Source organism: Carettochelys insculpta, chromosome 1, assembly GCF_033958435.1.
Source record: "Carettochelys insculpta isolate YL-2023 chromosome 1, ASM3395843v1, whole genome shotgun sequence".
In the NCBI taxonomy this organism is placed as follows: domain Eukaryota; kingdom Metazoa; phylum Chordata; order Testudines; family Carettochelyidae; genus Carettochelys; species Carettochelys insculpta.
In genome coordinates this window covers 303,968,066-303,989,813 of record NC_134137.1, presented here as the reverse complement: position 1 = coordinate 303,989,813, position 21,748 = coordinate 303,968,066, and the positions used below count along the sequence as shown (strand labels likewise).

General features: G+C 41.0%; 1 protein-coding gene across 1 annotated transcript in view; it reads left to right on the top strand.

Moving 5' to 3' along the window:
- OTOGL (otogelin like) overlaps positions 1 to 21,748 on the top strand; it is a 153,383-nt gene that overhangs the window by 79,264 nt on the left and 52,371 nt on the right. Inside the window, exons 27-37 of the mRNA XM_075003706.1 lie at positions 1,900 to 2,056; positions 3,653 to 3,679; positions 8,089 to 8,256; positions 10,467 to 10,745; positions 11,792 to 11,909; positions 12,362 to 12,441; positions 15,015 to 15,036; positions 15,661 to 15,671; positions 16,071 to 16,141; positions 19,599 to 19,776; positions 21,066 to 21,208. Coding sequence (XP_074859807.1) covers positions 1,900 to 2,056; positions 3,653 to 3,679; positions 8,089 to 8,256; positions 10,467 to 10,745; positions 11,792 to 11,909; positions 12,362 to 12,441; positions 15,015 to 15,036; positions 15,661 to 15,671; positions 16,071 to 16,141; positions 19,599 to 19,776; positions 21,066 to 21,208 — 1,254 coding nt within the window. The remainder of the gene's footprint in view (positions 1 to 1,899; positions 2,057 to 3,652; positions 3,680 to 8,088; positions 8,257 to 10,466; positions 10,746 to 11,791; positions 11,910 to 12,361; positions 12,442 to 15,014; positions 15,037 to 15,660; positions 15,672 to 16,070; positions 16,142 to 19,598; positions 19,777 to 21,065; positions 21,209 to 21,748) is intronic.

The following is a 21,748-nucleotide window of genomic DNA, read 5'->3' as shown; positions in this document are numbered from 1 at the left end:
GCAGGCTTTCTAAGTTATTGGTTGTGATTCAATTTCTGTAGAATTAAGTCATCTGATGATGGATTTAAAACTACTACACTAAAACCCTACCACTGTTAAATGTTTCGATCTTTTGGAATAGCAGTAAGATTTTTATGATGATGAATTAAAGTTGCCTCAGTCCAACAGAAAGGGTTATTTTACAGTTCATAATGCAGAAATAATGTAATAATTTAATTCTTTTTAAGTTTCAGAGTTATGAATGGCACAGGGAAGGGAACGGAGTAGTGAGCTAATGCAAATCTGAGGAGATATAAGACAAATGTTAGAGAAAATTTTGAAAACAGAGAAGTATTTTACTTTTGTTGAAAGACAGTGTGAATGTCCATCATCCCGATTGTATTATTGCACAGAAAAAATAAGTCATTTTTATATATTCATTCCCCTAGACAGTAGCTTCAACAATGCAGTCACTTTTTTCAGACACTCTATCTGTCGCCAGCAAACTACACTGATTTATTTTTTTAAAGTAAAGTAAATTGACTTGTAAAACCACTCTGCAAGCACTTCCTCTTGCATTTTTAACAGAGCCCTGGTCTACATATTGCTACTGTAATACTACATGTATGACACAAGATGGCAATATTAACCTTACAGATAATCACAAACTGACTAAAATTTTAACAGAGAGGGAGCCCAGCTAGTCTATATACTATCAAAACAAAAAAGCTGTCAAGTAGCACTTTAAAGACTAACAAAATAATTTATTAGGTGATCTTTCTCGGGACAGACCCACTTCTTCAGACCATAGCCATACGAGAACAGACTCAATATTTAAGGCACAGAGAACCAAAAACAGTAATCAAAGTTGACAAATCAGAAAAAAATTATCAAGGTGAGCAAATCAGAGAGCAGAGGGGTTGTGGGGGGAAGTCAAGAATTAGATTAAGCCCCCTCCCCCACCTCTCTGCTCTCTGATTTGCTCACCTTGATAATTTTTTTCTGATTTGTCAACTTTGATTCCTGTTTTTGGTTCTCTATGCCTTAAATATTGAGTCTGTTCTGATATGGCTATGGTCTAAAGAAGTGGGTCTGTCCCATGAAAGCTCACCTAATAAATTATTTTGTTAGTCTTTAAAGTGCTACTTGGCTGCTTTTTTGTTTTGACTAAAATTTTGTGACCATTGCAAATGGTCACGTTAATAAAATAGCGAATGTGTAGGCAGGCATTCCACATGAACTTTATGATGTACAAGGCTGGTTTTGTAGACAGGCAACATTGGTTATGGCTGCTTGAAAGTTGTTCAGTATTTTTATCAAGACTTTAACACGCTGTTGAGGGTTTGCAGCTGTACAGCACTGCTGCTGTTGGCGCACATCGGCTATGTCTACATTTGCCCCCTTCTTTGAAGGGGGCATGGTAATTAGGTAACGGGAGATTACTAATGAAGTGCTGCAATGAATATGCAGCACTTCATTATGCAAATTCTCCCCTGCAGCAACTTCAAGTGTCAACCTTCGATGTGGAGGCATGCGTGTAGCCTCAGGCGCTTTGAAGTGCCTGTGCTACTTTGAAGTCCCTCTACTCCCCAACATTTTGAGGAGTAAGGGGACTTTGAAGTAGCGCAGGGGAAAATTAGCCTAATGAAATGCTGCGTATTCACTGTAGCACTTCATGAGTAATCTTCTGTGGCCTTGATTACCATTCCCCCTTTGAAGTTGGAGGCAAGCGTAGACCCAGCCAATGTGATTTACCCAAGCATTAGAAAATGTTCGATTTTCTATGACTGACTTCGAAGGTTGACATCCACTAACTTTCTAGACACAGAATTCCTTTTGAAACTGGTGGGAGGTTTGGTGGAAAGTGATGGCAAGTGGGCCCAGAATGTTCAAATGCTTTTTTCCCACTTCACTTTTCAGATTGATGTGACTTCATTTGTCAAAAATTGTCATACAGACACATGTAATTGTAATCTTGGTGGGGACTGTGAGTGTTTGTGTACAAGCATTGCAGCTTATGCTTACAAGTGCTGCCAGCAGGGTGCAGCAATTCATTGGAGATCTCCATCTGTTTGTCGTAAGTACATGATTGATCATGTCCCTAGACATCTCAATAAACAACCATGGATTGTTTGACCTTTTAATGATTGATTGCTGTTGATACATAAGTAACATGAAAAGATTAAAATTCTCATTTACAGTGCAAATGATCTAAAGTAGGATAGGATAAAGCAGTGTTTCACAATTTTATTTGGCCACAGAACCCTTTTAAACTTGAAATAATTTTGTGGAACCCCTAATAACTCCTAAATAATTTTGTGGAACCCCTAATAACTTATGTATGGCTTAATCCCTCTCAGCCCCACACCAGCCCCTGGGACTAACTCATCCACACAAAGAGGCCCCCAGCCTAATGCCACCTCAACAAACTCTGTCCAAGTTAGCTTCTTGTTACCTCACCCAACATGGCAGAAAAGCCTACCTCAGCCACTGCTGTGCCTCCAACTTTTGTCCCAAGAGCCTGATTTTATTGGCTGCCTATGGCAACATGAGAGGTCAGTCACAGCCAATGAAAGGCAAGGACAACACAGAAACTGCAGGACCTGTCTGGCTCCCCTTGCCCCAGCCCCATTGTGTGCACTCTGGCTACTTTGCGAGTGAGGAGGTCTATGAGGCTCCCTGCTCTATTACCACTGAAATACCAGAACTAAATTCAGTTGGTTTAACAGCCAGATCTCTCCCACTGCCCTGCTGGCCATTAAGCCAATTAAATTTAGATCTCCTCTTTCAGCAGCAGAGGGGCAGGGAGACGCAGAGAGAAGCGGCCGTGTCCAGAACTGCAAATGACTTCTTAGAGCAGCATGCAGCTCTGGAGATGCAGGTTGCTGATCCCTGGTCATTTTCTTATGGAACCTTAATTTTCACTTCACAGAACCCTGGGGTTCTGCAGAACACCATTTGGGAAACACTGGAATTAGTTCCAATATATATGTACTTCTACTCTAAATTTTTCGTATAGTCCATGATGGTCATTTTACAAATGTATTTACAGCTCCCTGTGAGGAAACTAGCTCTGATCACAATATTTTTTTATAGGTCCATCAATGGCTATAAGCCATGATGGACAAGCATGGTGTCACTAGCCTCTGTTTGCCAGCAACTGGGAATGGGTGACAAGGGATAGATCACTTGATGTTTACCTGTTGTGTTCTTTGCCTCTGGGGCCCTTGGCTTTGGCCATGGTCAGAAGACAGGACAATGGGCTAGACAGACTTTTGGTCTTATGCCAGTATGGCTGTTCTTATGTATACCTTTGTCCTCAAAATAGCATATTAGAACATGCTGGTTTTATACTCACATTGTGAGTTTGCCAGCAGATTTGACATATTTCGCTTCTAACTTCAGTATGAAAAAAAGTACTTTGATGGAACACTCAGAAGTGTATAGTTGGTGCTTTAAAACTGCAGTGTCAACACTTCTAAGATGTGTGTCTGTTAATAAAATTGTAGAGAAACAGAGCCACTAATTCAAATACACGAAGGAAAGCAAAACTTTCACTGATCAAAGTGAATTACCATAAGTGACCTTGATTTATGGTGTTTCAGGGTAGTTGACAGGTATGAATTTTGTTGATGCTGTTTAATGATGTTATACCTATTTTGTCTTCTTTCAGCCTATAATTGTGAATACTACAACCAAGGTATGTGGCATTTATTTAAAGAAAAATATTTCTGTGTTAGATGCATCCTCGTGCCTCTAAATAGCTTGATAAATGTATTTATCTTTATAAGCCACACTGTTTCTTACCATACCCTATTACCCTCTATTTCATTGGTGGCTGTGTGGCCCATCAGGATTTTATGCATAGCCTCTAAGACATTTTGTTTACTGTTGCCCATACAGAGGGTTGCCAGATTCTGCTGATTTCTGTCCTCATACTTTTTTTTCCTACTGGTATTACTAAAGTGACATGCACATAAAGCAAGAGGATAAGAAGTGATGTGCATGCTGATTTCACACAACTTTGATTGTAAGAGCCATATACTTCTTCTTCATCCAATCAAAGTGCTGCTACAGCTCAATCAACACACTCCACAAATTCTAGGCAAGGAAGCACAGTTAGGAAAACTACCCTCTCCCATGTTGGTTATGACAATCTTGTGGCCCACTGATATGAAAGAAGACCACTCATGCAGTCCATGTATTAGGTTGCCCATTGCTGTTCTACGTGCTAAAAGGAACTGTATTTTTAATCTGTAGCTTAAATATGGTTACCTTCAATTCACTTTGTGCGGGGTTTGGTCGCTATTGTGGCCAGGGCTAGAATTTAGCTTGGGCACGTGTTTTTTTTAAACAAAGTTTAAAATGTTTTTCAAACCTTGCTTTCTCTAGTATAGTCAAGGTCTCTGTGTCTTGCACAAGAGAAACACACACACACACACACACACACACACACACACGAGGCCAAATTCTTTTTGGCTCGACATTTCTTTAGTTATCACAAGTTAATGGTTTGTCAGTACTTCTGTTTCCTGAATGTGCAAGATGTCTTGAACTATACACCAGAAGCTCAGATAGTTAGCAAATTGACACCTGTGGGACTTCCAAAGGTGCTGAGATAATGGTTACGTGGATACAGGCCTCAGGGTGATTAGCTAACCCACTTGTGTCTGTCATCTGAACTGTAACTTGAGACATCTTGCTATAAAAACACAGCTCTCCACAAAAAAAAAAAAAAAACCACCTGCTAGAGTGTCTCCTTTTTTCTGGGTCTCCAGCCCCTACAGTGGGAGCACATCATTAGAAATGTTTGAGCACATTAGACATTCTCAGCCACTGGAAGGCAGCAGTGACACATGTTAAGCAGAAATATTGCTGTCAGAACTTTACATATTTATATTTTACCATTTTAAAATATATATTTATGTTTCTTACAACATAAAATTTAAGATTTAAATATCTGGAGCAGTAAAATGCAAGACTTTAAAAAAGCTGTAACCATGAAATTTACACAAAATGGACTGTGAATTTAGTAAGGATCTACCCATGGGGCTGGGCCTGGCTCCTTGCTCCTGCAAACTGAGGCATGCAATCTCAGAACATCTCAGGTTTGGTTTTGCTGCCCTTCCCTTATGATGGAGCGTAACGCACAGGCAGGCCAAGATTGAGTGCTGATGTGATCTGGTTCATTCACTCAAGACGGAGCAGTCGTTGGCCACATCTATCTTGTGACCCCATGCACCGAGGTCAAAAGGGTAAGAAACTGCAGGGCTGGAGAATGAGTGATGTCAGGTAGTAGATACCTCACCATTGCCACTGGAGCTGTAGGCTGGGCTCCCAGAGGTGGACCCATGCAACTGGGCTTTGCAGGAAGTGCTACCCAGCAGAACCTAAGTGGATGCCCCTCACAGCTCACTGATGGGCTGATATCAGTACTTAAAACAGAAAGTCATGTTGGGAAGCTGTCTGAGCAACATTGCTTGCAGAGTGCGCATCTATGCTCCAGATCCTGCTCACAGTAGATACTAAACTCCTGTTTCCTACCCTCATTTGGCCTTGACTTTGCTTTTTGATTGCTGTCTGTAGTCTGGAGCCTGAGTTCAGCCTCCTGGTTACCTGAACTTGTCTGCTTCCTAATGCCTGATTCTTGGTTTGCCCAGCTCAGATTCTGACCTCCCATTACCTGACTCAGTCTGACCCTGCTCCAGCCACTAGATCTGACTGGCCTCGTCATGGGCATGACAGCAATGCCTAGAGTGGGAAGTTAAGTCCAACCCTCTACAGGACATAAGTGCACATCAGGCTTGCTCTGTAATGCTCCTTTTGTTCCCCAGAGACTGGCCCCAACATCACTTTTCAGGATAAAATAAAATGCCTGAAAAAATGAAATAAAAATATTTTAAAATTTAAAATAATTTCATAATTGTGACTCCGTTCTGCTTCTATTGAAGTTGAGGGCAAAACTCTACTTGACTTGAAGGGCACAGAATCTGTTCCTTGGTAGTCTTCTCAGTGTCTTTCTTTTGGCAAGGTAGCTGACAGCCTCTGTGGGCCTCTGAGCAAGAAGGAGAGGCCACCTCTGTACTCTCAGAAGGGGTGAGGCTGAGGGCAGCCAACCCTGAGCATTGGCTGGCACATACCACCCCAACCCCCAGGCAGCTCTCAGCACTGCCCAGAGTGCCCCCCGCCACAGCTCTGACCAGAGCACACAGCACTCTAGCAGTGATTTAAAGGGCCCAGGCCTCCAGCAGCCACCACTGCTACTGCTGCAGCCGCAGTAGCGGCGGTGCCCCAGGCCCCTTTGAATCCTGCACTCTGGGGCAATTCTACCTTTGCCCCTCCTGTTGGTGGCCCTGGCTTTTGGTGTCAGGAATTTAAGAGACATGTGATGGTGATCTACAAGCCCTGACAGCTTTCTGCTTACTCAACATTCAACGGCACTTTGTCATCACCTAAAGTTTTTCAGAAAGTACATCTGAGCCAACCCATATTCCTGTAATTGTCCTTCCATCAGCTCTATGCTTCATCTTCACTATAGAAATCCTGGTTAAACTGGCTGTGAGATGGACTTGCAGTTGAACTAAGAACTTTCACAGATCTCTTGTATCTTAGTCAGTACCCAGAAGAGAATATTTTACCGGTAAATTCCCCTTTGTTCAAAGACTCTCTTGGTGGATCATAGCATTACTACTTTTTGGCTGGAGTGGTCTGGAAGGCTGTTCCAGTTAAGAGTAGAAAGTAATGATACAATCTGGCACCTCTGAGGCAATCTTTTTTATTTGCAAAAAAATGTGCAAAGTCCTGTTTCCCTGAGCAAAGAAGGAACCAAAATAACAAATTATTTCTTTGCTTACCACCCCACATCTGTTAGTCAGCACCAAAACTGTCTCTATGCTTCTCTCAGTGTCATACGCCCTGCTTGTCTAGGCCATGTCTGGTTTGCTGCCTCTTCTTTTTCTATCTTTTTGTCTTGCCTCTTAACAAGTCTGTTCCTGTGTGTTCCTTCCTTGACATCCTTGTCTGAAACAATACCCACTGAACTTTCCACCCATGTGATTCTAATTTCTGGGCAGGTTCATAAAGGCCTTTATTTTAGATGGTGCTGATGCAAAGGAGTTTAACAGCAGTCTTAAAGGGCAGGTGGTAGTTATGTCCAGCATTTTGTGTGTCCTATTGCAATAGCAAGAAGTACTGAAACTTTGGTCTTGGAGGGGGAGCTGTGTTAGTAATAGAAACAGTGAGACCTTGTTAAAAACTGGTACATATTTGAGAACCTTACCACCGAGCAATATTGGCATAAAAAATCTGCCTTATCAGTGTTCCCATAATTGACAGCTGTAGGACAGCAACTTAGAACCTCAAGTATCTGGCCTTCCTGCATAGATGCAGAGGTCAGCTTAGTGCCCTTTGTAAAACAGTGGTATTCCTGTCTTTGGTTCACCATAAAGTCTGGGGAGCTACAGTGGAGGAAACTTCATGAAGAAACCTGGGTTACTTACTAGAAATGTAATTGTATATTATTATAGAATATATCCATGCTTGCCTTCCTCACCTGTTTGGAGTGTTTATATTCTGGACAGGAAGTAAACTGGCGTGAGAAAATCTTGTAACTCTGTCACAGGGTCAACAATGCAGCTTGGCGCATGTTTTCAAGATTGGCTAGACAGGCATGCACTAGCTTGGCTAAAACCATTGGTGGTGTTAAGGGTAGCATCTAACATGGGCCAGGTGTCTGAGTACCAACTCAATCAGTCCCCAGGTACATACATGGTCAACTAGCTCAGGCTGTTGCTTGTGCTACAAGCTACACACAACTACACTGGTATTTTTAGTGTGCTAGCTCATATCTATTTACTAGAACCGGTATGCACACTTTTAGCTGCAATATAAACATACCTTTAGATGCTGCTTTGGCTTGAGATTAGTCTGAGGCATGTGGCCCCTTTCTAAGTGAACTGCTTTTTAATGTCTCTTGGATTTTCTGGTCTTTGTGTGGAAGAATAATCATGTCACTATATGCTACCAACTGAGGATTTGCTGTTTAATATAAGTAAATCAATAGGTTTTCCATTTGATTGTGCTGTATTTGTTTGGTGTTTCTTTCACTAGGCCTTGGAGAAGGACCATATATTTTGGCAAGTTATGGACAGAATGATACTGTTATAGGAGCTAACACTACCAGCAGAAAGCTGTTTCCTTTGCCTAGAATCAGTACATATGGAAATGTGGGTTTTAGCTTTATGATAACTCCTGGTCTTTTCAAAGATAAAGACTTATGTAAGTATACTCAATATTCCCATAACAACAAAGACTAGTTTCAGAGCTGCAAGTATCAGCTGCTCTGCTTTTTAATGATTTTTTTACTGATTGTTGTTCTTCATGGAATGGAAAAAAATGAGACTGGAATATCCAATTTCACAACTAGTTTGTCCTTACGATTTCAAGAAGAAATATAGTGCATTTGAAATACATTATTGGAACATTTAGCTTAAGACTTTAATAATAAATTTTGCAAGACTATATTTTAGAAATGAAGCAAGGTACAAATGAACAGAACAGTTTTATCATGGCAATTTAAGTATCCTGTGCAAATAGAAATAGAAATGGTTTGCATGGTTACATATGAAATTTTAGATTTTAAAAATGTTTACCAAAGTTCTTGTGCCTCTATGTATAAACCGACAACCTATACTGTGATTACTAATGTGTATCTGCTTCCTATTTGTTTTTTCACACTGTGGCTGTGTCTACACTAGCAAGTTCTTTCAGAAAATCAGGCCATTTTTTTGAAAGAACACTTGGAGCATCTACACACAAAATGCGCTCTTTTGAACCGAAATTGAAACAAGATGGCTCCTTCTTCCAGAAGCCCTCTTCCACTGCCGGATCAGGAAGAGCACCTTCTTTTGAAACCTTTTTTAGGAAAAAAAAAAAAGCATGTGTAGATGCTCTGCGGGCTCTTTTTTCAAAAGAACAGTCCTTATGGCACTGGATTTTTCCATCCCTTGCCCATTCTTTCGAAAGAGCAGGGGTTGTGTAGATGCTTTCTATCGAAAGAGCGGATCAATCTTTTGATCTGATTTTTGTGTGTGGACATGATCATTTGGAACAAGTTATCGCCAAAGAGATCTTCTGGAAGAACTTCTTTCAAAAGATCACTGTGCTGTAGACGTAGCCATGTGTATGAAAAAATAATTTTTAATGTTTTCTCTTTCATTCAAACAGTGACCTACGCAACTGAAATACGAATGTATAAAATATCTTTCTTTCTTTCTTATATATACTGGGCTTGCTCCTGCTCCACTGAAGTCAACTGGAAATTTGCCATTGACATTTGTGGATGCAGGCTCCTATCTATTGTAATTTGTGAAACCAGTGTCTCCAAAAGACCCATCTCTGACCTGAGATTTCAAATTATGTTCAAGAGAAACTGAGATATATTGACAAGGGAAAAAGTATGTTTTTGAATGACATTTGAAAACAAATGGAGAGATGATGAAATAGAAGGAGGAAGGAAGTCTAATGAAATTCTCCAGCAAATTAGAAATAGCACAGGTAAATGTTGAGATGACTGAAAGCTGAATTAAATGAAGTAATATTTGGATGCAGTAAGGCAGCTGTAAATTTTTACCTTACCCAAATTTTAACCAAGCCTTTTCTGAGCTTCTAAGTGTTTAGAGAAGTGATTTTTTTCTCTTTTGATCTGTGCCAGACTAGAACAAGAAATGATAAAATACAACTTCCCGGATGCTCTTCTGACTGTTACAGGATATAAAAGTGCCTGAAATCTCAAGAGAGAAGACTTTGTTCTCACAAAATGTACACCCTGATTTTGCAGTGAAAGGACAAATTATATTTACATATCTAGAGCTCGTGGGACATTTTCGTGTAAAACTACGAAAATGCCAATTTGGTAAAGTGAAAGCTTTGGCTGAATATATCACCAGTTTAATAAAACTTGTGTGAAAACACAGCAGAACATGGAGGTTGTCTATCTTCCTGTCTCTCCCCTGGCTCTAGAGATGGGCTCCCAGAGTTGGTAGCTAGGAGGAGGAAGGCAGAGTGACCAGACTCTCTGCCTTTCTGGCTGCTGGCTAGAAGGCCGTGGCCCCAGGGGACAGAAAAAGTCTATGTACGTTTTTCCAAAATATTTTTTTTTCCTGAAATCCCATTTTTTGAAAACATGCATGTTTTTCATGTTTTATCCCACTTTGAGCCAAAACTTTTCCCCCAAAATAGATTTCTTTTTTTTTTTTCAGTCACCTCTATACATAAGTGAATTTTCAGATTTTTATGTGCACTGCACCTCAGGTGGAATTATTGGTCACCGTTGCTAGCTTCTCGACAAAAGAAATGAGAGAATTTTTGGGAAGAGCCATAGTTTTGACATAAACTACGCCCACAGCCAATGTGCAGTCCATAGTCACACACTTAGTATCCTGTTGTGATAGCCTACTCATGATTGCTTTGTATTTTGTTTGTAACAGCTCTGTCTCTTGTTTCCCTGGAGTCTGCTGAAAGACCAAACTATTTCCTGTACGTCCATGACAATGAATCTGTTACTTTGGAACAGTGGGCAGCAAGTTTATCCTTTCGTAGAAGAGCCACATTCTTCCATCACCAGGGCCTCTGGATTCCAGATTCCAGTGCTTTTGAACTTCACTACAAGAAAGGCTTTTTCATTGTATTGACCACTTCTGGCATTAGAGTGTCAAAGTATGATGATTCAGAAGAATTCAAACATACAAGTAGCTTTAGCATTGAAGGTAAGTTGTATATGATCCCAATGGATACTATACAATTTTGTTTTATTGTCTCAAAAGCGGTACACACGAGGACATCATCAATAATAGCAAATATTTATATTGATTTCCTTTGTTTTTGTCCCCCTATTGTCAGAAGTTATTGATTTCCTGTTTCTGAGGTCATGAATACTGCCTTGACAGCATAATCTGGTCAGATTGATAATTACCTTTTTATTTGGAAATGAATTTGGCATCTCATCACAAGCAGACAAAAGTTTGTGTGCTGTTTCGTGAGCTATGCATTTTTTTGTTTGTTGGATAAGGCAGTAATATTGTTTCTGAAATCATCAGCACACTGGAGTATATGTATTTTTTCCTTAGTAGATGGTTTTATTGGAGTGTTTGGTAATGAACTGAAAGTGGATTGTATCTTTCATACTACAATATTTTTAAACTTTCTAGGACTCCTTGGTTTAAATTCTCACTTATAATAATGCTATAATTGATTTAGGAGATTTTGGGAATCTGTGGGCTTGTCTACACTACCACTCTCCTTCGAAGGAAGGATGGTAATTAGGGTGCTGGGAGTTTACTAATGAAGTGATGCGCTACATACACAGCACTTCATTAAGCAAATTCCCCTCCCCGTGGGAACTTTGAAGTTTTAAACTTCAAAGTACAGGCTCACATCTAGCCATCGCTCACCCACCGGTACTTCGAAGTGCTGGGGCAACTTTGAAGTCCCTTTTGGGAGTAAAGGGACTTCGAAGTTGCCCCGGCACTTCGAAGTACCGGCAGGTGAGCCGCGGCTAGACGTGAGCCAGTACTTTGAAGTTTAAAACTTCAAAGTTGTCGTGGGGGGGAATTTGCTTAATGAAGTGGGGCGTAAGCACAGCAGCACTTCATTAGTAAACTCCCAACACCCTAATTACCATCTTTCCTTCAAAGGAGGGTGGTAGTGTAGACACAGCCTGTACTTAAATTCTGCTATCAACTTGCAATGCCTGTAATATACATCATAGAAAAGTCTATCAATTTATAAATACCATGCTTTCCTTCTTTCTCAGAACTCCAAGCATCAGTACCTTATAGGAGGATGTGTGAATGGAGATACGAACCTTGTGCTAGCCCCTGTTTTAAAACATGTAGTGACCTTGAAGGAATAGCATGTAAATTTCTTCCTCCGTAAGTCCAAATCAACTATGAATCTCCAACATAATACTATGGCATTGAATGCATATACCATCATTTTTAGTAATATATTATGTACTAATCTTTACCAACCAAAAGTTCACTTCATTGGCATTATAGTAAGGTTGAGTTGGCTTCTTGTGCCTTGTAAAATCAGATGTGCACAAGCCCATTAAATGGTTACATGATTCATGTTCATGTCTTCTGTTGATAATTGTCCATCAGCATCAATGTGGAATGACTCCTTGTCAATCTCCTACAGGCTGTGTCAGACTTCAGAAGAGAGAGAGAATGTGCGTGTAACCTGTACAGTGGAGGGGTCTCAGGGTTCTTTGTGTAGCAGAAGCAAAAGAGGAATCTTAAGCAACTGTCATTTTATTTAACTGAACAAAGATATTGTAGATTTTCCATTTTTTCTAATGTGCCTTTTTTGGGTTTTATTAAAGGGTTGAAGGTTGCTTACCATATTGTCCTAAGAATATGATCCTTGATGAGGTGACACTTAAGTGTGTTTACCCAGAAGACTGTAAGTAGTTCTGTAGTTACCGGTAAAGTTTTTTATTACATAATTTTATTTAGTGTTCATGACCAGATTGAAAGCTGTAGAAAATAAAGCCCATATATGGAGAGAGGGAGAAGGAAGGGGATGTGCATTGCAGATGCACAAGTTTTTTCTGTGTTTCTTACAAAAGTGCAACCTTCTTCTCTCTGGCCTCCCTGATACGTGCATCACTGTACACCTGTCCATCCAGCATCCAGCTGCTCAGATCATTCTCCACAGCTGACCATGTGGAACATAAATTCAGTTCCTTTTCTGTGACTTTCATCGTATTAAATCAAAAGGTCTTGTTCTTGTTAAAGGCCCACCACAACTCTGCACCAGTTATATATCAACCCTGTGTTTTTGCCATCAGCTCTAGTTACATCAGTGTGTGTGTGTGTGTGCACACGAGGGGGGAACAAATTCAAATAGCCCAGTGTCCTGGATGCTTAACTGTTGGTGTGTGGATGTCACATCATTACTCTATTTGTGGATAATACTGCAATTCAATATTATAGTTATTTTTCTTCCATTTTAGAATAAAGCCTGTGCATTTGGTATGTTGAAAGTAATTATGTGATGTCAAATATTTACTCATACAAAGTAAGTTTCATAATGCATTTGTATCTTCAAAAATAGAAAAGAAAACTGTATCTTTTAACTCAGGTTCCTGAATATTCTACTATGCCATGTCTGCATAATTTGTTATAGAATTCACTTCTTACTGTAGAATTCTGCACCAGAATAAGTTTTTAATCATCATGTAATAAAAACCCTAGCATATGGGTATGTGAAGAAGACCTTACAAATGTGAGTTCTGTGTAGCTAATGCTGAGTTGTCTTCCAGAGCCTGCAGGTATCCTGAGCAATGCCTTGGGGCATACAGTGGTTATGTTTTCAGGAAATTTAAGCTCTCTGAGGCTACATCTACACTACGAGATACATTCAAATTTATTAAAATCTATTTTATAATGCCGGTTTTGCTAAATTTGATTTTGAGTATCCTCACTTCCCACAGGCTCCCAACATATTCGACACATTGCTTCCACACTGAAATAACCAAACATTGCCTGTTGCAGCAGTGCATCGTGGGAACCTATCCCACAGTTCCGTCAGCCCCACATTGGCTGTGTCTACACTAGCCCCAAACTTCGAAATGGCCATGCAAATGGCCATTTCGAAGTTAACTAATGAAGCGCTGAAATGCATATTCAGTGCTTCATTAGCATGCGGGCGGCTGCGGCGCTTCGAAATTGACGTGCCTCGCCGCCGCGCGGCTCGTCCCAGTGGGGCTCCTTTTCGAAAGGACCCCACCTACTTCGAAGTCCCCTTATTCCCATGAGCAGATGGGAATAAGGGGACTTCGAAGTAGGCGAGGTCCCTTCGAAAAGGAGCCCCGTCGGGATAAGCCGTGCAGCGGTGAGGCGCATCAATTTTGAAGCGCTGCGGCTGCCCGCATGCTAATGAAGCACTGAACATGCATTTCAGCACTTCATTAGTAAACTTCGAAATGGCCATTTGCATGGCCATTTCGAAGTTTGGGGCTAGTGTAGACGTAGCCATTCTGAGCCAGGTGCAGCAGGGGTGTCAGTTTCCCAGGTTCAGCAGCTTGGGGGACCCGGGAAACTGACAATGCAGCAGCCTGGTCAATTTCCCAACTCCTGCTAGTACAATAAACCCTCCATTTAATGGACTAATAAGGCAGTCCTTTCTTCCCCATAGTCCCTTAAATGTGAAGTTTACTCCCCCTCCCCACAGGCTCCTCCAGTCCTGGTGCCACACCAATTTCCTCTGCAAAACCCAACTTTCTGAAAACAGCCCCCCCAAAAACACCCCAAAACACTCCCCTCGAAAAAAAAACCCTCTCCAGAAAAACCCCAAACCCCTGCCTCTCACCAGCTCCAGTGTGAAAGCTGCTGGAGCCGACTGGCTGAGGGCACCTGGCGGCAGGTGGCCAAGGGCGCCTGCAGGATGGGTGCCTGCCCATGGGCATCTGGCCCTGTGAAGGCTCAAGCAGCCCGGTGGTGGGTTCCTGGCCCCGCGAAGGCTCAAGCAGCCCAGCAGCTGGGTGCTTGGCTCCGTGAAGGCTCAAGCAGCCTGGTGGTGGGCTGCCTGGCCCTCACCACAGGAGTGCCACAGCCTGGTCAGTTTCCCAGCTTCCGCTAGTAGGGGAGAGCTGGAAGCCAGGTTCAGCATAGCTTTGTGGGATAGATAGGGAACACCTCTGGAGGCTAATAAATTCAATTTTGGAATGTTGTGCTTCCACACTGGCCTTCAGTCGAACTTTTGAATTCAAGCTTGGTGCTATACCCATCAGGTAACTACAATTTTGTAATCTCGAGATTAGTGCACCAAAAATTGAACTAATGGTGTTGTCACTGAAGACAGTCACCAGACAATATTGAGCTAACTGCTTTGAATTCGAATTTATCTCATAGTGTAGACGCAGCCTAAGAACAAAGTTGTTTATATTTAGATTGTTACTCAGTGGCTGGTAGATGCTGCTGTTTTGCTCTTTCTTTAGTACAGAATAACAGCAAAATGTGTTTTCTTTCCAGGCATACCTGTGACACCTACAGAGCAGACACCTGGAACAACACTCCAGCGAACAAGACCCACTGCATTAATCTCACCTATGATTGTTACTACAGAGAGATTTCCTCAGATGCCACCTGTGTTTATTACCACAGAAGCTGAGCCAACTCATACAAGTGTAACTACAAAAATAACCACAAAGAAGGACACAACTTCAAGAGGAGCAACTACTGCAGAACCCCTGCCAGACTTTCATACAACTCCTTATTTAACTTATTCATTACCTCTTTCAAGCGCAATGCCATCTTCCAAAGCAACTCACAGCACTGCAAGCCTCTCTGTATTGCCCCAGCCCATAACATCAACACATTTTCCAGCTACTCTTCGGACATCAACAGTCACATTAAAAACATCCCATACTGCAAGTCCGATGGCATTTATAACCTCACCCATTACAACTATGTCAGTTACATCAACACCTGCTTTTACTCTGGTGACTCCAAGTCCTCTTCCAAGACTTTCTACATTCCTAATGCCCACTTCCTTACTGGGAACACCATTTTTGCTTGAATCAGGAACCACATCCTCTTCTACAGCATTATCAAGTTTATTCCCTAAACCAGCCTTTCTCACTTCTAAAGTACCCACAAGAATCTGGGGAACCAGAAGACCTTCCACAAGTCATTCACAACAACCAAAAAGATCTACAATATTTCCTTCATCTGCTTTATTAACTGGAAGATCACCTCTTTCAAATCCCACATTCTTTACAAGCCCACAGTTAATATTAACTGCATCTACTTCACCACCACCTACTATGAGTGAAGGAACCAGGTTTACAGCAGCTCAACCTATAGGTCACCCAACTTCCATATCTACCCCAACTTCAACTATTTTTCAAACTCCCATGTCTACTTCTAGATTTACTGGCATTGAAACCAGTCCTCCTCAGCTAATCACAGCTTCGTTCTTGGTGACAACTCAAGCTACTTCACAAACTACATCATCATCTTTAACAGCAACCAGTTCTTTAACTAGAACTTCAGTACCACTATTTTTGTCTTCAGCGGGTATTTCAGTGACTCCCTCCAAACACAGAGTTCCAGTAAGCACAGACAAAGTTTCCAGTATCACACCTATAATGACTGAAGTGTCATCTCAAGCTGTTTCTCAAATCCCTACAACCATGAGAACACCATGGTCTTCTTTGAGTCCTAATGTAACACACGCAATGTCCACAATAGTGCCTCCTCCCATTACATCTCCCAAATCCAAGGCAACAAGAGAAGTCACAGTTGTCTCAAAGAGCCTTTTCTTAGGGCCTTCCACTGCTTCAGTATCTCTTCTAGCTACTCCTCAAATTTCTGAAGTACCTGTAACAAGTACAATCTCAACAGAAAGGAAATATGCCCTATATACTGATGCATTTCCAATATCGGTTATTTCTAAAATGCCAGCTACATCCATTAGTTCTACAGGCTTCCCTTTTATCACATCTGTATTACCCTTAAATGTCACATTAGCTACTTATCAAATGTCAAGAAGCACTTCAAAAATTACAGAGTACCCTATCAGGCCACATTCAGAATTCAAAACTGCATCTGTGGTACAAAGTACAGATGCTTCTCTAACTCCTAGAGAACTATCAGGAGCTATATTGTCTTCTACCAGTCCATCCACATTGCTTACAATGTTGTTGTCAACAACAAGACCATCTGTTTCACAAATCTCTGCCATTACATCGCATACAAGTTCTTCAATGATGCCAACAGTAAATAGGACATCTGTTTTAACATCAAATACAACTCTTACCCAACCACCCATTGTATCCACAGGTACACAAGAAACCTTGAGAAGTCCACATACAGAACTGGCAAGCTCTGCCTTGGATATTTCTACATTAACTTTAAGCTCAAGCATTTATTTAAGTCCTTCAGCTGTGCCTAAACCTTCTTTTGCAATACCACATTTATTAACTTCTAAAACTCCCAAAGTCACTTTGGAAAGCTATTCCAGTATATTTACTACTACATCTTCACTGCCTTCTGAGCCCCCCCAGGTATCTACTGTGTCATTAGAAGCAAATATATCATCATCGAGTCCTTCCAGAGAATATGAAACAAGACCTTTTTTATCCACTGAAACAGTCACTGAGCCCACAGTGCCATCTGCAGCATTGACCGTGAGCACAGCTTTGAATACTACAATCTTAATGCCTACTTATGTCACTATGACAACAGCAGTTCATCCTTCAGTAAGTTTATTAGTTACTCCTGACACCACCATCACCCCTAGTGCTAGTGCAAAAACCACTGAATCTTCTGTTACTGATGATGAGCTTTACACAGCCTCTAGTTCAGTGCCAATACCTGGTACCTCTCAAACATCTATGTCACTGAGTACTCAAGAAATGCTAAAAGTTACAGACATGAAAACAACTGGAGCTGTGACTACATTGTCGGAGCTGAAGATTAGGCCTTCTTCAGCTTCAGGACTTAAATATGCAGCCACCACTGGGAGAACAGCAGACACCATCGAAAGTAGTCCGACTTCACCTGTGCAAAAAAATATTACTAAGACAAAATCTACAACTACTGCAAAATCTTCACTGTTGCACTCAACGTTCTCTTCAATTCAGACTACTACTTTGCCCATTAAAGGCAGCTCAACATCAGGAAAATCTGTCTCTATTTCTGAAGTCACAAAAGTATCAGATTGGTCCAGAATTCCACCACAAAGAACAATCAAACCTTTCTATAATCTAACAGAACCAGACCAAACGAGGATCAGAGAATTGCAGAGCACCACTGTAGAAGAATCATCACATTCCAGCTATACAAAAGTGTCTTCTACTACAGAACCTGTGGAAACACAAACTTCACTGACAGACACAGAAGTGATGATGACAGTTATGGGTGACTATACATATGGCACAATGATGCATACATTGATGTCATCTTCCTCAGATTGTATGGTATGATTACTTTTACCTACCCATTTTAAATGCTAGGCAAATTGCTTTTTTAATCTGCTTTTTCCTCTTCCAACTGGGATGGGTGAGGTTTTAAGCTGAATAAAATATCTTTCATTTTTCTCTCTTTTTTGGCCTTTATATTTGCTCCTTATTTTTCTTTGAAGCTTAACTGCACACCCTCATGCTTGTGTGCACTTGTATACTCCCCAAATTGGCTGAAATGCACTAGAAAACTATGGCCAGGTGAGCTGTAATGACTGCAGTGATTGTAGGGGTAGGAATAAGGAGCTCTGAGATGAGGAGTTCTTTGAAACTATTGCCCATAGAGATGGGTACGGCTCACCTTCCCTCCCCACTTCTTTGGAGCCTACGGAATTTGAATTTGTGGACGTGACTGAGGAACAATTCAGGGTAATGTCTTCTACATACTTGTGGTCATGAGCACTGGTTACTGTGAGCAAGTGTGACAATAGTCTCAATAGCTAGAACTTCCTACAGGGCCCCAGTGAGGGGTGAGTGTGTGCATGTCTATCTGCACCTAATGAGATGGGTCTATATAACCAGACCCCTTGAAATACATTTGCCTGTGGCTATTGGAGCCAATACAAGGAATCAGGAGAGAATAAAGTGCCCCCACCATCTCCGTTTTTTTTCTGTCTTTAAATGATAGAGTTCTTCTTTACAGTTTTGGCTCTCATGTGAGGCCATGTCATGACATTAAGGATTAATTGGACTTCAACGTTTCTGTTGATTTTATTGCTGTTTGTTGTGATTTGTTGTCTTTATTTTTGTGTGTGTTGGGACAGCATAGCAAATTTCTGCCTTGTCCTGCTCTATGTCATCAGAGACAGTTTAAGGGTCTGTGGAGCTGTGGGCTGAAGCAAAAGGGTGCCTCTCTCCACCCCTCTGCCTGCAGTCTTGTCACTGTTGCCTCAGCACTCCTGCTGGGGAAATGGGGTTGGGCATGGGGGCTTGCCCTATGTACCTGGTGCTGCTGCCAGAAAGCAGGGTTTGGGCCCAGGGGTTTCCTTTGCCTGCCTGCTTCTTCTGCCTGGGAGCAGGATCAGGGCATGGGGGCTTCTTCTGCCTGCCTGATGTGTCTTCTGAGGAGTCAGGGTTAGGTCATGGCAGCATCGTCCACCTCCCTAGCACACCTGCTGGAGAGTGGGGTCAGGGTGCAGTGGCTTCACCCCACTCCCTGTCAGGAGTGTTAAGCAGACAGGGCAGGGTGGGTCCCCATGCCCTGTCACCAGTCCCAGTCAGGAGCACCAGCATGGTGGAGTGGGTTGGACATGGGAATACTCCAATTATTAAGGACCCCGGGCATGGGCCCCACTGGCTTAGTGGCTAACTAGGCCACTGAGTGTCCTAGGGATTTGGGAAAAGAGTATAGGGAGTCTCTTTTCTTTCCACCATGCAGATTATTAACTTGGTAGACTCTTGGGTGCTAGATGGAGACCTGTCAAATGCATCCAGACTAAATAGGCATGGATAGATCTCTGTGTGCTCTCTCATGTTCAAAAGCAAAAGCTTGCAGGGAGCTCATGTTGCCACTAAACTTATGATCTCTGAAATTATTTTTTGAATATACAGAATGCAGTATTCATTCCTATTTTTCCTTTTTACATAACAGCCAAGATACATTGAACCTCTAGACAGATGTAGCCAGTATGTATGCATTAACATGGGATGGATGTTGTATAATGTTTCAAGGAACTGCCATAAGACTGTGGAGAAGCCTGATTGTGGTTTTCGAGGAATGCCAGTTCAAGTTAACAGTGACAGTTGCTGTCCAGAATGGGAATGTCCCTGTAAGTCACTGTGTTGTTTATTTTCCATTCTCACATGTGAAAGATTAAAACTTGATTATGTAAACCTAAAAAATGTAAATTAAGGATTATAAATTCAAGAGTGGTTAAAGCACTGTTCTGGTTTCCATTCCTAGTTTTGCCGTAGATTTTCTGTGTGACTTCATGGCAAAATACTTAATTTCCATTGAAAAATTGGGAATTCTATACCACAAAGGAGTACTGAGAAACTAAATCCATTGGTGCCCATGGGGTGCTGTAGTACCAAAGTAAAAATGCAACAGAAAAGCTTTTCCTTAAAAGGCATAAAATGAAGAGATTAATAGTTTTTGAGAAAGTGTAAATCAGCGTTATTTTTATAAATTACTTTGCTTAATTTGGTGATTTTTTTCTTTTGGAGTTTAGAATACAGATTTTAAAATATATAATCAGGCTTCAGAACTACAACTCCCATGAGGCAGTGAGTCACAGCAGGAAAATACTATTTAATATTGAACTGTCTTGAAATGAAATGTTTCTGGTCAGTTCAATCAACAAATCAGAATCAAACATTTTGATTTTTCAGGTCAAAACATTCTGACTGAAAATACTGAAATGACACATTTTAACATTTCTATATTGAAATGTTTGACATTTCCCTTCCTTAAAGATGTTGGAATATCATAATTTTCCCAAGAATAAGACAAATTTTGAAATATCAGAATTTTCCAGCAGCCTAGAAATTCCAAATTTCACTTAACTCTGACTGGAACTTGGGACCTTAAGATCAATGGAGGTCTGTCATTTAATTTAAAGATCATTTCATGAGGTCCTAATTCTAGCAATAGAAGCTCAAATTTATTTTATATTTTTAGGGCATATCAATGGTGAGCATTAAAATATAGATATTAGTCAAACAGATGTAAATATGACGTTCTTGAAACCTCCATGTTTCTAGCCATTGTCTTTTCAGTTGTGGTTGAGTTTCCATTTTGATCTGTGGAAATGACTCTTATTTTGTGAAAATTGTCAGAACTCCATTTACTTTAATAGACTTATGACAATTTGCAACTGCTGGGGATCTATGCCAGTATCCAGCACACTTCTTAACTAGCCAGAGTTGTTGCTGGTAAGCAACATAAGGTACTTCCATCTCTTCCTGGCTCAGGGTGTTATGTGCACAGCAGTTCCAGCTAACAATGGTGGCTTTTTGATTTCACACAAGGCATCTATTACCAAAAATGGAAGATTTAAAGAAACTTGTAGAGCTCAGTTTTGTTGGTGCCTTCATTAAAATGTTGTTTCTTTTTTAGGTCAATGCTCTGTGCTGTCTGAACTGAGCATTATTACATTTGATGGAAATAACATAGCCCTCTATAACATGGCTTCCTACATTTTAGTCAAGCTGCCAGAAGAGATAATTGTTGCTCATATTGAAAAGTGCCCCGCTAATCGGGTAGGATGTTTGCTTGCTATCGCTTCTTCAATAACCTTTGTAATGCTGAATTATTTTGGGTCATGTGTGAATCCAAGTTTGCAAAGGCACAACATAATTATCATACATTTAACAGTGGTACCCATTTAAATATTGTACATTATTTATGAAACAGATTCCAAGGTAACTAGTAATTGTTGCATTTGCTATAAGGAAATGCAATTATAGTTTTCTTTTTTATTGACAGATACTAAGCTCAGTAGGCTAGATCCTCAAAGGGTAAATCAGCACAGCTTGATTAAAGTGGTGAAAGGAGGTGCAAATAATATGTCCCCTTCAACTAACCCATTGCAGCTGTACCCCAGGCGAATTCAATGCCATCAGAGGAAGGCAAGAGATGCCCATATCACTGACTTCCTCCAGGAATTTTGCTTATGATGCTAGCTTCAGGTTTCAGTAGCAGTGCCACAACAGTCCTTCTAGACAGCTGGTTCCTGAAGCCATGTCTACACAGTGAGTAGGTTTCAAAATTATTTACGCAATTTGTGCTACAGAAATTGC